This window comes from Coregonus clupeaformis, unplaced genomic scaffold (assembly GCF_020615455.1).
Source record: "Coregonus clupeaformis isolate EN_2021a unplaced genomic scaffold, ASM2061545v1 scaf2242, whole genome shotgun sequence".
Lineage (NCBI taxonomy): Eukaryota > Metazoa > Chordata > Actinopteri > Salmoniformes > Salmonidae > Coregonus > Coregonus clupeaformis.
In genome coordinates, this window is record NW_025535696.1 from 45001 (window position 1) to 61094 (window position 16094).

The 16094-nt window shown below is 45.9% G+C and overlaps 1 protein-coding gene across 1 annotated transcript in view; it reads left to right on the forward strand.

Annotated features, from left to right (window-relative positions):
* LOC121543280 (copine-4) overlaps positions 1-16094 on the forward strand; it is a 39574-nt gene that overhangs the window by 10946 nt on the left and 12534 nt on the right. Inside the window, exons 4-8 of the mRNA XM_045219307.1 lie at positions 2904-2987; positions 3085-3174; positions 8552-8650; positions 11040-11126; positions 15141-15200. Of these exons, the coding sequence (XP_045075242.1) occupies positions 2904-2987; positions 3085-3174; positions 8552-8650; positions 11040-11126; positions 15141-15200 (420 nt within the window). The remainder of the gene's footprint in view (positions 1-2903; positions 2988-3084; positions 3175-8551; positions 8651-11039; positions 11127-15140; positions 15201-16094) is intronic.

The following is a 16094-nucleotide window of genomic DNA, read 5'->3' on the forward strand; positions in this document are numbered from 1 at the left end:
TCATGCATCAAGCTACTTCTCGCATCAAAAAAGTGAACATTTTCTTTTCCGATCTGAGCGGGATTACAACGTTTTTTTCCCGGTCACCCAAACGCACTACCAGCATTCTTGACCAGACTGTTGCACGAAGACTGCCCAGACCTTCATCCACACGGTGGAACTTCAACAGCAGAGTCGTGAACACTGTCTACGAGAATCGAGACGACCTCATAGAATGTTTTGAAGCCATCCGGACGGGTTCATTGGGTTCATTTGACCAGCTTACTGTGAGAGAGGCATCTGGTTACGTGAGGATGCTACATGATGAAGATTTTATTTTTTTCCTGCGGCTTTTTCACAAAATCATGCCCCACGTCGACATTCTGTACCAGAAGCTACAGAAGAAGGACATCGATGCTGTCTTTATCAAACGTGCCCTCGACAGCTTCACAAGCAGTGTGCAGGCCATAAGGTAAGATTAAACAATATCATTCGATCTTTCTCAAAGCAGAGCTTTATTTGAAAATGTATGCATGAAAGGAGACTGCATTTGTGTTTGAAATCACATTATTCTCATTATATATGGCCAGTGGTGTAATCTATCTTATTTTATATACTATGTGTACTGTGCAGTGGTGCTCATAAGCTTATGATCCCATGCTAAAGTTGACTAAAAAAGAGGAATAAAAAAATAAAAAAATCATCTTTTGGAAATTGATCTTAATGACTTAATTAAAAAAGTTGGAAAATCCAACCTTTAAGGACACCAATTTTTCTTTTCTTTTTTATTCCTCTTTTTAGTCAACTTTAGCATGGGATCATAAGCTTATGAGCACCACTGTATACTGTGCTGAACATCCAGGCTATGTGAGACACAAAGGCTAACTTAAACACTAAAGACTTTATGCATCCCTGCCCATTTTAAGTGGAACTTAAGTATTTGTACTATACATGGATACATTGCATATACCTGTGCATCACATAGACAACAATACTGTACAAAGCCAACAAACACATTGGTCTGTTTGCCTTCAGGGACTCCTCTCAACAGCAGCTGCAAGAAGCAACAGGAGCCAAAAGACCCAGAACAGCTTTGAGAGAAGAGGAGAAGCAGAGGCTGTCTGAAGAGGTCTGCAACACCATCCTGGATCACACCAAAGAAAGGTTCTCTTTCTCTGGCCACCTTGTGAGTGCTACCTTACTGCAAGCAGACATGTTTGAAAGGTACTGCCATTCATTTCCTGATGAGGCTCTGAATGCCACTGTGAATGCATACCCCATGCTGAGCAAGGCAAAGCTCAAGACAGAACTATCTCTGATCTATGAGAATCCTGAATTCAAGGGAGGCTGTGGTGCACTGGCACTGTACCAGGTTCTCATGAGCTACAACCTCCAGGAGACGTTCTCTGAGACTGTGACTCTGTTGAACATCCTCATAACTACTCCCATGACAACAGCTGAAGCTGAGAGATGTTTCTCAACTTTGACACGAGTTAAGACATTCCTGCGAAATTCAATGGGCCAGGAACGTCTGAATGCACTGGCCATGCTTTCCATGGAGAGGGAACTAGTCCTCAGCATGCCTGATTTCAATGAGAAAGTCATTGAACGCTTTGCTGTATTGAAACAGAGAAGAGAACAGTTTCAGTACAAGTAATGTAGCCTCTCTCTCTCTTTGTCCCTCCCTGTCTGTCTCTTTAACACACACACGCCCAAATCAGTTCACAGTTGATGTTGTTTAAAATAGTTTTTTTCATTTTTAAAAAAAGTAATAAAAATAAAAATCTGTTCATGTTCATTTTTACAAATCTATACAATTGGCCAGAATATGGTTGTTCATATTTACAAATCTATACAATTGGCCAGAATATGGTTGTTCATTTTTACAAAGCCATACAGATAGCTGTGTTTACCTTTTCTAGAAATTACTTTCAAATTCTGTTTTCATTCTTATTTCATTTGTTTATGGAAATGCATATTGTTTATGCAGTGTTGAGGAATGTGAAAGAACACCCTTGATTATTTTTACTGTGATAACTTATTTTGATTTTGTAAGCCAACACTTTTGAGATCAGTCAATAAATGCTTCTGGTATTGACTTATATGCTGCCCCTGTCTTCATGTTGTTGCTGGACATATCTTTTTTAAAATGTGTGTAGGTCACCTAAATCATCAGAAAAATTGCCCCTCCTGAGAATTTTTTCAGGAGCCGCCACTGATTTCTGGCCCCTGTTTCCCGATTACATTGTCAGGAATAACCCTGTCATGATGTTGAGGAGTTGTGTTTTGAAATGCTATCTGCAATTTGACGTTTCTACTGTCGTCCAAAAGTGTTGAGAACTATCTGTGACTTTCTACTTCCCAGTGCTGCTCTTATTAGATAAGTCAAAGTACCAAGCCAATTTGAAAGGTGTCTGTATACTGTATATTAGTTACAACCTCAGCCTCTCTATGCATGAGGTACTGTATTTCTTCAGCTAATTTAGCTGTGCAGCAATTTTGGCACCCGTCTAGGGAGTTACCACAGATAACCCTCCTACAGATTGCATCACAGCTCAGCTCAATGAATCATTGAACAGGAATGAGAGACACCAGCCTCTCAGGAAAGAGATATAGTGGCAGAGAGTTAGATAGTTGTCAGTTCAGTATATTGTATGTATAAAATACAGTATATTCCATGTAAATTGCCTATGCACATACAGGAGAGTTTGTAGAGGACCTCAGTGTATTGTTGACATTGATAAATGCATGACTTTAGACAACAGGGCAACCATCTCCCTGACAACAACGTTAGGAATTTTATTGACCACTTTGACAGTTTTAGGTCCAAAAAGGTTGGGAGGGAACTGTGGCAATACCTCAGCATGGCATTAAGATGGTAGTTGATGTATTTCTGAAAGCACACTGTGTATCTCTCTGCGCAGGACTTTTTTAGCAAATCAGACCCTTTCCTGGAGATCTTCAGGATAAACGATGACGACACGCTACAGCTTGTGCACAGAACAGAGGTAAGGCCAGCGCTTGAAGTAGTCATTCTGTTAAAACGGATCCATCCATCCAATTACTTTAGCTTATTGACTTTTCTCTTTCTTGTTTCACTCACAGACTGTTATGAACAACCTTAACCCGGTGTGGAAAACCTTCAAGACCTCCCTGAATTCCCTCTGCAGTGGAGACCATGACCGGCCTCTAAAGGTATAGGTGTGTGTGTCTGTGTATATATGTATGTATGTGCTTGGCTCTATCTCTTCTTGCCAGCCCAGGGGACCTGATTGAGCACCTTTGCCACGGTGGCGGACTGACTGGCAGGTGAGCAACACTGATGTCAGCACCAGGGCCTAAATCTTATAAGAGGTTTGTCTACTAAAGTCAGGAGGGAGGGCAGGACTAGGGAGGAAGGGGATACTCTATAGCAGGGTTATTCAACTCTGACCCTACGAGGTCCGGAGCCTGCTGTTTTTCTGTTCTACCTGATAGTTAATTACCACCCACCTGATGTCCCAGGTCTAAATCAGTCCCTGATTAGAGGGGAACAATGAAAAAATGCAGTGGAACTGGCTTGGAGGTCCAGAGTTGAGTTTGAGGGCTCTATAGACTAGTCATTTGTGGCTTGGCCTGATCATACAGGATGTCTATTAGACCAGGGGAGTGGAAAGAGTGAGACTCTCAATCGCCCCGCCCCCACCACCTTTATAACTCCTCCTCTTTCACCCCTCTCATGTTTTCTTTCAGCCCCCCTTCCCTCTGTCTCACATTGTCTGCATCTTTCCCCTTTTCCTTTATGGCCTCGTGTGTGTGTGTGTGTGTGTGTGTGTATTATTGACTTTTCCCCCCTTTCTAACTCCCTGGCATTACTAAATCATTACACTACAGTTAGTCTAATGGCTCAAGGGCCTGCTCTAAACAAATAAGACTTTCTCATTAAACATTTAGGCAACAGCAGTGGCTCATTGTGTTTAGGGGCACTGAGTATCTCTCTCTCTCTCTCTCTCTCGCTCTCTCTCCTTCCCTCTATTCTTCATTCCCTCCCTCTTAACCTCTCCAGTCAAGGAGATAGAGAGGGTGGTGCTGAGGTGGGAGGAGGTTAAGCTCTCAACGCCATTCTTCAACCCCCCCAACTCCCCTCCCACCTACCTCTTGTGATCTATAGTCTCAGTCCCTCAACTCCCCTCCCACCTACCTCTTGTCCCAATCCCTCCATGTTGCCAAGAGCACCTCTCCTCTTCATCCCAAGATCTCAATCAGCCCTGGTTGCCACGGTGGTGCCCTTTAGGGGTTACAAGTGATGTCACTGTAGCGTTGGAGGTGTGTTGGTGGAGCCAACAGTGATTAACCCCAGGGCAGGAAATGACATGGAGCTAAAGAGATCATTCGCATTTAAACGTTGATGGCTAAGAAACTGTCTGACCACATTACTACCAATATTAACAGCACCTACGGTATCTCAAAACCTTTTTGAAATAAGGATTGAACAGATACAGACCGACTGCTTAATAACCAGTGGTTTCAGGGAAAACGCTTCCTGTATGTCTGTTGGGATTGACCACCCTGTGGGATATGATGATGCATTCTGTTAAAGGGGGACTAATGGGAGAGTCCCTGAGTCCCATGCTGCCTTGCCTACTGGCACCATAATAGTAGCACGTAATGGTAGGATCATAATGGTAGCATCATAATGGTAGCATTATAATGGTAGCATCATAATGGTAGCATCATAATGGTAGCATCATAATGGTAGCATCATCATTCTAGCATCATAATGGTAGCGTCAAAATGGTAGCATCATAATGGTAGCATCATAATGGTAGCATCATAATTCTAGCATCATAATGGTAGCGTCATAACCTCAGAGTGGCGCAGTGGTCTAAGGCACTACATTGCAGTGCTAGCTGTGCCACTAGAGATCATAGTTCGATTCCAGGCTCTGTCGTAGCCGGCCGCGACCGGGAGACCCATGGGGCGGTGCACAATTGGTCCAGGGTAGGGGAGGGAATGGCCGGCAGGGATCTAGCTCAGTTGGTAGAGCATGGCGTTTGCAACGCCAGGGTTGTGGGTTTGATTCCCACGGGGGGCCAGTATGAAGAAAAAAATATGTATATGTATGCACTGACTAACTGTAAGTTGCTCTGGATAAGAGCGTCTGCTAAATGACGTAAATGTAAAATAATTCTAGCATCATAATGGTAGCATCATAATGGTAGCTCATTTAGAACATGTCAGGGAACATTATAGTGGAAGCACGGCTGGCAATGGTGACTATTGGACACAACGGTGTCATTGCTGGAAAGCACAGACACATCAACGTGCAGCAAAGAGCATTGTTCCCAACAACCATCAATGGACAGATAATATTCAGCCACACCCTCCTAAAACAAAATGAAGACCTTTGCCAGCCAGGGCTATCTAAAAGTCATGTTAAATGATACAAATCTGTGAGATGGAATGCTCAGCTAAACTAACACATTGACAGTATGTAAATGCTTAGAAAGGAGAGCGGTAGGCCTATCTCTTCCTTTGGGTCTCAGTCATAGATAGCATCTTATTGAAATGTGAGAAGTTCTTTGAAGTTCTTTAGTCATTTTAACTGCACACTTGAGTTGAGAATATAAACCTCTAGAATCCATACAGTAGATGATGTCAGTGTTCTAAAATGGAAGCAGAGTTTCCATATGACCCAGCTCTTCTAGCACTGTCTAGTTAATGGGGGAAGCTAAAGGTTTTGGATGAAACTCCACTGATAGTCCCGCCCTCCCCTTCAACCTCCCTGCCCCCTGAATATCCCTTCTAGTTAATTGGACAGCTACCCAATCTGTTGACCTTTACCAGAGGAAAAGAGAATCGTACAGAAAAGACACCAATTTAGCCCTCATTGCCAAACCCATGCAGTGAGGAGTCTCACCATCTACCTGGTGGAGTATCTGGATGGAGCTGAGACAGGGCCTTTAAAGGGAAATGACCCCCTTGTCCTTGCAGTATTCATGGTTACTTAAGGAGGGAAAGTGGGGTTGCTGTGGAGAGAGATGCGGAAGGCCGACAAGCATGTGTCAAAATACTTCTGATCCCCTTAATCCAGTGTCAGATTTCCATGCCATAATATCCACTTAAGCATGACCGAGTGTGTGTGGGGTGTGGGTAGATGTGTGTTAGGGGTGTGGGTGGAAGTGTGTGTGGGGTGTGGGTGGATGTGTGTTAGGGGTGTGGGTGGAAGTGTGTGGGTGGGTGGGTGTGTGTGGGTGGGTGTGGGTGGATGTGTGTGTGGGTGTCAAAAGCAGTGATAGTGAATGACTATCTGTGGAGTTAATATGCCTCTAGGTTTAATGGATCATAAAATGTCTTCCACTCCAATTGGACTTTTCACAAGATGCTGTTAATGTTAGCTCAGGTTAACCTCATTATCACACACTGTATAATACAATAAATTATACAATTCAGAACTAAGAACAGATATAGCCCCTGGTTCTCCTCAGACTTGACTGCCCTTGACCAGCACAAAAACATCCTGTGGCGTACTGCATTAGCATCGAACAGCCCCCGCGATGTGCAACTTTAGGAAGTTAGGAAGTTAGGAACCAATATACACAAGCAGTTAGGAAAGCAAAGGCTAGCTTTTTCAAACAGAAATTTGCATCCTGTAGCACTAACTCCAAAAAGTTTTGGGACACTGTAAAGTCCATGGAGAATAAGAGCACCTCCTCCCAGCTGCCCACTGCACTGAGGCTAGGAAACACTATCAACACCGATAAATGTACCATAATCGAGAATTTCAACAAGCATTTTGCTACGGCTGGCCATGCTTTCCACCTGGCTACCACTACCCCAGTACCCTCCGCTGCAACTTGCCCATGCCCCCTAAAATATATTATAACCGCGATCGATAATAGACAGTACTGTGCAGCCGTCTTCATCCACCTGGCCAAGGCTTTCGACTCTGTCAACCACTGCATCCTGGCCAGCCCCCCTCCGGAATTCTGAGGATTTAGCATTTTTCAAACAACTGAAACAGCTTGTTCCTGCAATCCTCGAGCAAAAATCATTATGCCTAATTCTATGTAAAAAAATAAAAGAAGTAAAAAAATAGAAGGGATACAGTATATATATTTTTCTGCATATGCTATCTAAGCATACCTCTTTACCTGTTCAAATGTCATTTTAATTAATGATGCACATTGATTCTTTAAGAAATGTTATGCCTTTAGTACAACTGCCACACTGGTATATACAGTGCATTCGGAGAGTATTCAGACCCCTTCCCTTTTTCCACATTTTGTTACATTACAGCCTTATTCTAAAATGATTTCAATAAAATAAAATCCTCATCAATCCACACAAAACCCCATAATGACAAAGCGAAAACAGGTTTTTAGAATTTTTTGCAAGTTTATTAAAAATAGAAAAACAGAAATACCTTATTTACATAAGTATTCTGACCCTTTGCTATGAGACTCAATATTGAGCTCAGATGCATCCTGTTTCCATTGATCATCCTTGAGATGGTTCTAGAACTTGATTGGAGTCCACCTGTGGTAAATTAAATTGATTGGACATGATTTGGAAAGGCACACACCTGTCTATATAAGGTCCCACAGTTGACAAGGCATGTCAGACCAAAAACCAAACCATGAGGTCGAAGGAATTGTCCATAGCACTCCGAGACAGGATTGTGTCGAGGCACAGATCTGGGGAAGGGTACCAAAAAATTTCTGCAGCATTGAAGGTCCACAAGAACACAGTGTTCTCCATCATTCTAAAATGGAAGAAGTGTGGAACCACCAAGACTCTTCCTAGAGCTGGCTGCCCGGCCAAACTGGGCAGTCGGGGGAGAAGGGCCTTAGTCAGGGAGGTGACCAAGAACCCGATGGTGACTCTGACAGAGCTCTGGAGTTCCTCTTTGGAGATGGGAGAACCTTCCAGAAGGACAACCATCTCTGCAGCACTCCACCAATCAGGTCTTTATGGTGGAGTGGTCAGACGGAAGCCACTCCTCAGTAAAAGGCACATAAAAGCCCACTTGGAGTTTGCCAAAAAGCACCTAAAGACTCTCAGACCATGAGAAACAAGATTCTCTGGTCTGATGAAACCAAGATCTGAAAAATGTATAATGTTAAACAAAACAAAAATACACACACACACAAATTCAATTATCTATCTCTCTTACGTCAAAAGCCTTCTTTCACATCCTCAAATCCATATTTCATGAGACCATACAATTTTGATCACTCCAGTAATGTCCCCTTACTGATTTATTAATGGAGTAGCGTCGCAGGGGAGTCTGCTCTAGTTTTCTCAAACTGGTCCCAGTGAGTTGTAATGAGTATGAACACCAGAGGAGGTGCTTTCAACCATGCCAGAATCTACATGGCACCACATAGTTGGTCACATTCAGTCTGGTCATCTTGTTCTACTGCAGTATTCACAGATAGATTAGGTGATACGTTCGTGTTGACACCATAGTATTTGATCATTAACTGTAATCACTGTTTCTAACCTACTCTTTCTCTGTCTTTGCTCCCATCTCTTCTCTCTCTCTCTCCCTCTTCTTCCCCCCTCCCCTCTCTCTCTCTCTCTCTCTCAGTGCACGGTGTGGGACTGGGACTCCAATGGGAAGCACGACTTTATTGGTGAATATCAGGCCACATTCAAAGAGATGAGAGGGGCAATGGATGGGAGACAGGTAGGCTGTACAGGTTTATAAGTGTTTTTTTTTTTTTTTAGGTAGCGAGGGCATCAATCAGGTTTGTAAAATGATAATTTCTAGACGTCTCCATATGTTTTCATTATCATCATGCTTGTAGCATCTGGAATTTGTTGAATGAGAAAAATGTAAAAAATTAAGTCACAAACAATTTTTGGGGTGTGCATCTACCTACTCATTTTACTAGCTCATCTGGAAACATGGTAATTATTATATACTTAAGACTTATCAGACTGTAGGAATCAGACTCTGATATGGTTCTGTACTCACTGGAAAGTATGTCTCTCCAGAGGATGTGGGAGAGCAGAGAGAAAGTGGGTTAGAGAGGCAGAGCTCATGTTGGTCGCCGACTGAAGATTGGTTTTCATCCAACTCCAGGTTTTTCTAGCGTCCTCTCTCTGGGGGATGTGACCAGAGGGTAGCTTCCTCTCTCTGGGGGCCATTTGGGGCCATTTGGGGCTCCTGGAGGAGATATTTATCTCATGAGGATATATCAGTGCTCCACAGGGAAGAGTAGGACAGAAGCCTGATGAAAAACCAAACAAATGACAATGGATCTCTCTCAACCAGGAGCCTCCCCACCATCCGGTAACCACCGTCTCCTCTTTCTCTCCCTCTGTGCCGGTGTAATTCCGAAATCAGCACTCTCTCCTTCACTGTATGGAGGACAAGAGTGTGGGAGAGTGAAAGTTCTGTCCTGCCTGGTGTGTTTGGGAAAGAATCCTTGCCGTTTCCTTCCAGCTCAGAATGCTTGGAAATTGATCCATTGAGCCATGGTTAGTACTATCCGGGATCCTTGGGACGTCTCTACCCTAAACCCTATCCTTAACCCCTACCCTCACCTTAACCTTAACCATAACCATAACCATAACCCTTACCTTACCTTACCTTACCCTAACCTTAACCCTTACCTTAACCGTTTTAAATTTCAACTTCAATGGGATGACATCATATTTGGGACATCCCAAAGATTTCGTTAACACTTTTCCGTTGAGCCATGACTCTCAGTGATGTTTGAAAGGTCAAAGGGTACTTTAACTTGGTTTCACTTGATGGCACTTTGATATAGACAGATGTATTTTTTACCCCGTCTTCAAGATTACTCTTTTAATAGAGATCAGCCTTCATCACCACTTAAAGAGACAGTTTGAGGAGACTGTTGTAAGACTTTTATGTTTTATGTTTGGTATTTATGAGTTCTGCACAATGCCTTTTGGTTTAAGCCATGTGCTAGTGTTTTCTTTTTAAAGACATTTGCCTAGTGTCCAGAGTTTTGCAAACAGAACAGCTTCCCTTGGAACAAGAACAAGAACAAATGCATTTAATTAACTGGCGTTCTCTGTGAAGATGACAGGCGACGACCCGTACGGCCGTACATCACTGGACAGCTCTCCTTCATCACGCCGACCGGCCCTGTGCTCAGGCAGACAGCTGTGTCTTCATTAGCACACAGAAGGAGCTCCAGGCTGAGGCATCTGGGCTAATTATATTACAACGTGGCTCGCTTCGTAGTCTAAATAAACCCTACGGTGCTCAGGCCTCAAAGGCAGCAAGCTTTTAAAGGCCGTTCACACCACTAATTGGCTCCTTCGTGGAATTTAAGAAGACTGCAGGACCTGCTGGCATTAAACCCGTTACAGTAAGGCCCATTCCATTCGATTCCAATGCCACATATAGGATACACAAGGAGTGCTGACTCCTACTGAAACCAGTGATTTGGCTGATAGCGATATCTAGTTTTTTTACCCATTATCTGCCAATAATTCATGGAGCTGCAACTAATTGGGTATCCACTTTTACGATAATGGTTATATCATTAGTTTTGTAAGCTAAAGTGAAAGACTGAGAAAAGCACGGACAGACTGTCCCTGAGACGATTAGGTGACTGATATTTCGTTTTTCTCTCCCATGACTCTTAGAGGAAAGGTGGTAGATTTTAACACAGGAGTTGTTTTTTGTTTTTGAGCAGCAGATTGAAATGACTGGGCTAATCTGTACAGTCATGAATGGATAATGCTCCCTTCATTAGTGATGAACAAACGACCCAGAAACCGAACCTCCTCAGGCTGTTGTTGCTTGGCTTTGCTAATTATTCTCCCTAGCACGCTCTACAGTACCATTTCCTTGCCACCTCTCATTGCTGTGGATCGTATTGTTGTATTTCACTCTATTGTCTGGCCTCCGCTACCATGGCTCCATGTTATCCAGTGGGACGATATAGTCTATCAATTCTGTCGTTTTTTTATGATGTTTTGAATCTCTGTTTAGCACTGTCAGTCTCCCTCTACCAAGTCATATACTGTAAGGATGATACTATACTTACTTGTGGTTTTTAGTCTCACTTGTTTTTTGATTTGATCAATGACAGGTCCAATGGGAGTGTATAAACTCCAAGTATCAGATCAAGAAGAAGAATTACAAGAACTCTGGTATCGTCATTCTCAATCAGTGCAAGGTGATTCACAACGCTCTCTCTCTCTCTCTCTCTCTCTCTCTCTCTCTCTCTCTCTCTCTCTCTCTCTCTCTCTCTCTCTCTCTCTCTCTCTCTCTCTGTCTCCTTAACATTCACACACTCATTCCTTCCTTCCTCCACCCACCACTTTCTCTAACCTGATGTCTTAGTCTGATTGGGAGACGGTTCTAGAACATTTATCATCCTGTTGCTGTTATGGATGTGAAGGAAGGTTGTGATCAGATGGAATCTGACTAATATGACATTTCTTCCATCTGCTGAACCCACAGATGGCCTTAAAATTAGTGTCATTTTGGGGATAACTATGTCTGTATGGACACACCGTGGAATAGCTAATGTTGTTGTCACGATCGTCGAAAGGAGCAGACCAAAGCGCAGCGCGTTGAGTGAACATGACTTTATTAGATAAAAGTCTAAACACGAAAACAACAAAACAATTGACGATAATGAAGTCCTCTGTGACACCGACAGAACATGGAACAAAAACCCACAAACACACCGTGAAAACACACAGTATAAATATGGCTCCCAATCAGAGATAACGAGCCGACAGCTGACACTCGTTACCTCCGATTGGGAGTCATATGACTAACAAGCTACTCCAACCAAACATAGAAATACACAACTAGAATACCCAACATAGAAATACACCCAAGTGAAAAATAACAACCCTGGCTCAATAATAAAGTCCATGGAGCCAGAGTGTCACAGTACCCCCTAAAGGTGCGAACTCCGGGCGCACCAGCATACAGTCTAGGGGAGGGTCTGGGTGGGCGTCTGTCCATGGTGGCGGCTCTGGCACTGGTCGTGGTCCCCACCCCACCATAGTCACTCCCCTGCTTACGTAGCCTCCTCCAAATAACCACCCTCCCATTTAACCCCACTGGATTAAGGGGCAGCACCGGACTAAGAGGCAGCACCGGACTAAGGGGCAGCACCGGACTAAGGGGCAGCACCGGACTAAGGGGCAGCACCGGACTAAGGGGCCGCACCGGACTAAGGGGCAGCACCAGGATAAGGGACAGCACCAGGATAAGGGGCAGCACCAGGATAAGGGACAGCACCGGGCTAAGGGGGCAGTACCGGACTAAATGGCGGATCCTGGCTGGACGGCTCTGGCGGATCCTGGCTGGACGGCTCATGGCTGGCTGACGGATCTGGCTGCTCATGGCTGGCTGACGGATCTGGCTGCTCATGGCTGGCTGAAGGATCTGGCTGCTCATGGCTGGCTGACGGATCTGGCTGCTCATGGCTGGCTGACGGATCTGGCTGCTCATGGCTGGCTGACGGATCTGGCTGCTCTGGCTGGCTGACGGATCTGGCTGCTCATGGCTGGCGGAAGACTCTGGCTGATCCTGTCTGGCGGAAGGCTCTGGCTGATCCTGTCTGGCGGACGGCTCTGGCTGATCCTGTCTGGCGGACGGCTCTGGCTGATCCTGTCTGGCGGACGGCTCTGGCTCCCGTCTGGCGGAAGGCTCCAGCGGCTCCTGTCTGGCGGAAGGCTCTAGCGGCTCCGATCTGGCGGACGGCTCTGAAGGCTCATGGCAGACGGGCGGCTTTGCAGGCTCAGTACAGACGGGCGGCTTTAGCGCCGTTGGGCAGACGGGTAGTTCAAGCGCCGTCGGGCAGACGGGCAGTTCAGGCGCCGTCGGGCAGACGGGCAGTTCAGGCGCCGTTGGGCAGACGGGCAGTTCAGGCGCCGTTGGGCAGACGGGCAGTTCAGGCGCCGTTGGGCAGACGGGCAGTTCAGGCCCCGTTGGGTAGACGGCAGACTCTGGCCGTCTGAGACGCACCGTAGGCCTGATGCGTGGTGCCGGAACTGGTGGTCCCAGGCTGAGGACACGCATCTCAGGGCTAGTGCGGGGAGAAGGAACAGGGCATGCTGGACCCTGAGGACGCACATAAGGCCTAGTACGTGGCGCAGGAACAGGCCGGGCTGGGCTGGTGACGCACCCCGTAGGCTTCGTGCGTGGAGCAGGAACAGGCCGGGCTGGGCTGGTGACGCACACCACAGGCGTAGTGCGTAGAGCAGGAACCGGCCGGGCTGGACTGGCGACGCGCACCGTATCCCTGGTGCGTGGAGCAGGAACAGGCCGGGCTGGGCTGGCGACGCGCACCGTATCCCTGGTGCGAGTGGCGGAACAGGCCGGACCGGGCTGGCGACGCGCACCGTATCCCTGGTGCGAGTGGCCGGGACAGGCCGGGCCGGGCTGGCGAAGCGCACCGTATCCCTGGTGCGTGGAGCAGGAACAGGCCGGGCTGGGCTGGCGACGCGCACCGTATCCCTGGTGCGAGTGGCCGGAACAGGCCGGGCCGGGCTGGCGAAGCGCACCGTATCCCTGGTGCGTGGAGCAGGAACAGGCCGGGCCGGGCTGGCGAAGCGCACCGTATCCCTGGTGCGAGTGGCCGGAACAGGCCGGGCCGGGCTGGCGTAGCACACCGTGGACCTGGTGCGTGGAGTAGGAACAGGCCGGTCCGTACCGGGAACACACACCACTGGCCTTAACTGGGGATCAGGAACGGGCCGGACCGGACTGGTAACACACATCAGTCTCTCACGCCGTGCCACAACAACTTCCCTCCCTCTACTCGCCAATGGCTCCCGTAATCCGATAGCCTTCTCTCCATATCTCCCTGTGGCAGCCTCCTGCTGCCCAGCCGCCCAAGCCATGTGCCCCCCCCCAAAAATGTTTTGGGGTTGCCTCTCGTCCTTCCAACGATGGACCTGCTGACGCCGTTGCTCCTCTCTCGCCAGGGCCTTGATTCTCCCCCAAGGTCCCTTGCCCCCGAGCATGTCCTCCCAGGACCACGATTTGCCCACCTGGGCCATCGCCAGCCTCTCGATCTCCTTACCAGGCGCTTCCTCCCATGTCCAGCTGTCTTGCTCCTGGACACGCTGCTTGGTCCTTTTACGGTGGGTTTTTCTGTCACGATCGTCGAAAGGAGCAGACCAAAGCGCAGCGCGTTGAGTGAACATGACTTTATTAGATAAAAGTCTAAACACGAAAACAACAAAACAATTGACGATAATGAAGTCCTCTGTGACACCGACAGAACATGGAACAAAAACCCACAAACACACCGTGAAAACACACAGTATAAATATGGCTCCCAATCAGAGATAACGAGCCGACAGCTGACACTCGTTACCTCCGATTGGGAGTCATATGACTAACAAGCTACTCCAACCAAACATAGAAATACACAACTAGAATACCCAACATAGAAATACACCCAAGTGAAAAATAACAACCCTGGCTCAATAATAAAGTCCATGGAGCCAGAGTGTCACAGTTGTTTTTAAATGCAGACAGATTCCCATTAAATAAGTGCTGGCCTTTCTCAGTGTCTTTATTGGCAGATTACTACTTCCCAAGATTATCTATTATATTGATAAGATAGTCGAGTGACCACTCTAACAAAGGAAAGACATGTCCTCAAAGATGGAAGGCAGGTGGGAGGAGGCGAGATCAGGTGGGACCATTCTAGCTAATGAGAGGGCAGATACACGCGTGAACAACAGGCACAACTAAGTCGTCTTTCTCAAAGTTGCCGGAATGCCACATGCATCCACTTATATCAGTACATTTGTAACAGCCTAAACATTATTTAACTTCTGTTAGATTAAATAAGCCTCTCGTAATTCGACATGCTGTCATAGACCTCCATACAAAAAAGGCTTATCTCACGCACACAGATTTTGGGCCGGAGTAAATCCTCTCGCTTTGCCTCTTCCTCTGGTATTTCCCAACACTGGCCAACATGTGACACCAGTTGTAAGAGAGACATAATGGAGAACACACACAGCCAGCTGCTGTCTCAAAGCTAATGGCTAACATGCTACACCAGCTGCTTTCTAATAGGCTGGAATAAAGGGTAAGATGCTCCTAAATGGTCAGTTACTGTGTCCATCATGTCATCCCCAAGTGATTGGAGCCAATTCTCACTGTGGATAGCTGAGTTCTCCCGCCCTCAACTGCTGTCTCCCATCCACAGATCATCAAGATGCACTCATTCCTGGATTACATCATGGGAGGCTGTCAGATCCAGTTTACAGTGAGTTCAGACTGACATGCATGCCTCACACATTCACACACAGGATGCCAAAATGTATTCAAATCCACACAATATGCAAATGACTTAAAAAATGTCACTGCCCTCATGATTATCTTTTTAGTTGGGTGACGTACAGCACCAATGAAAAGTTTGGCCACACCTACTCATTCAAGTTTTTTTTGTTTTTATTTTTATTTTGTAAAACTATTTTCTACATTGTAGAATAATAATGAAGACATCAAAACTATGAAATAACACATATGGAATCATGTAGTAACCAAAAAAGTGTTAAACAAATCAAAATATATTATATATTTGAGATTCTTCAAATAGCCACCCTTTGCCTTGATGACAGCTTTGCGCACTCTTGGCATTCTCTCAACCAGCTTCATGAGGTAGTCACCTGGAATGCATTTCAATTAAAAGGTTTGCCTTGTTAAAAGTTCATTTGTGGAATTTCTTTCCCTCTTAATGCATTTGAGCCAGTCAGTTGTGTTGTGACAAGGTAGGGGTGGTATACAGAAGATAGCCCTATTTGGTAAAAGTCCATATTATATGTCAAGAACAGCACAAATAAGCAAAGAGAAATGACAGTCCATCATTACTTTTAGACATGAAGGTCAGTCAATACGGAAAATGTCAAGAACTTTGAAAGTTTCTTCAAGTGCAGTCGCAAAAACCATCAAGCGTTATGATGAAACTGGCTCTCATGAGGACCGCCACAGGAAAGGAAGACCCAGAGTTACCTCTATGCAGAGGATAAGTTCATTAGAGTTACCATCCTCAGAAATCGCAGCCCAAATAAATGCTTCACAGAGTTCAAGTAACAGACACATCTCAACATCAACTGTTCAGAGGAGACTGCGTGAATCAGGCCTTCATGGTCGAATTGTT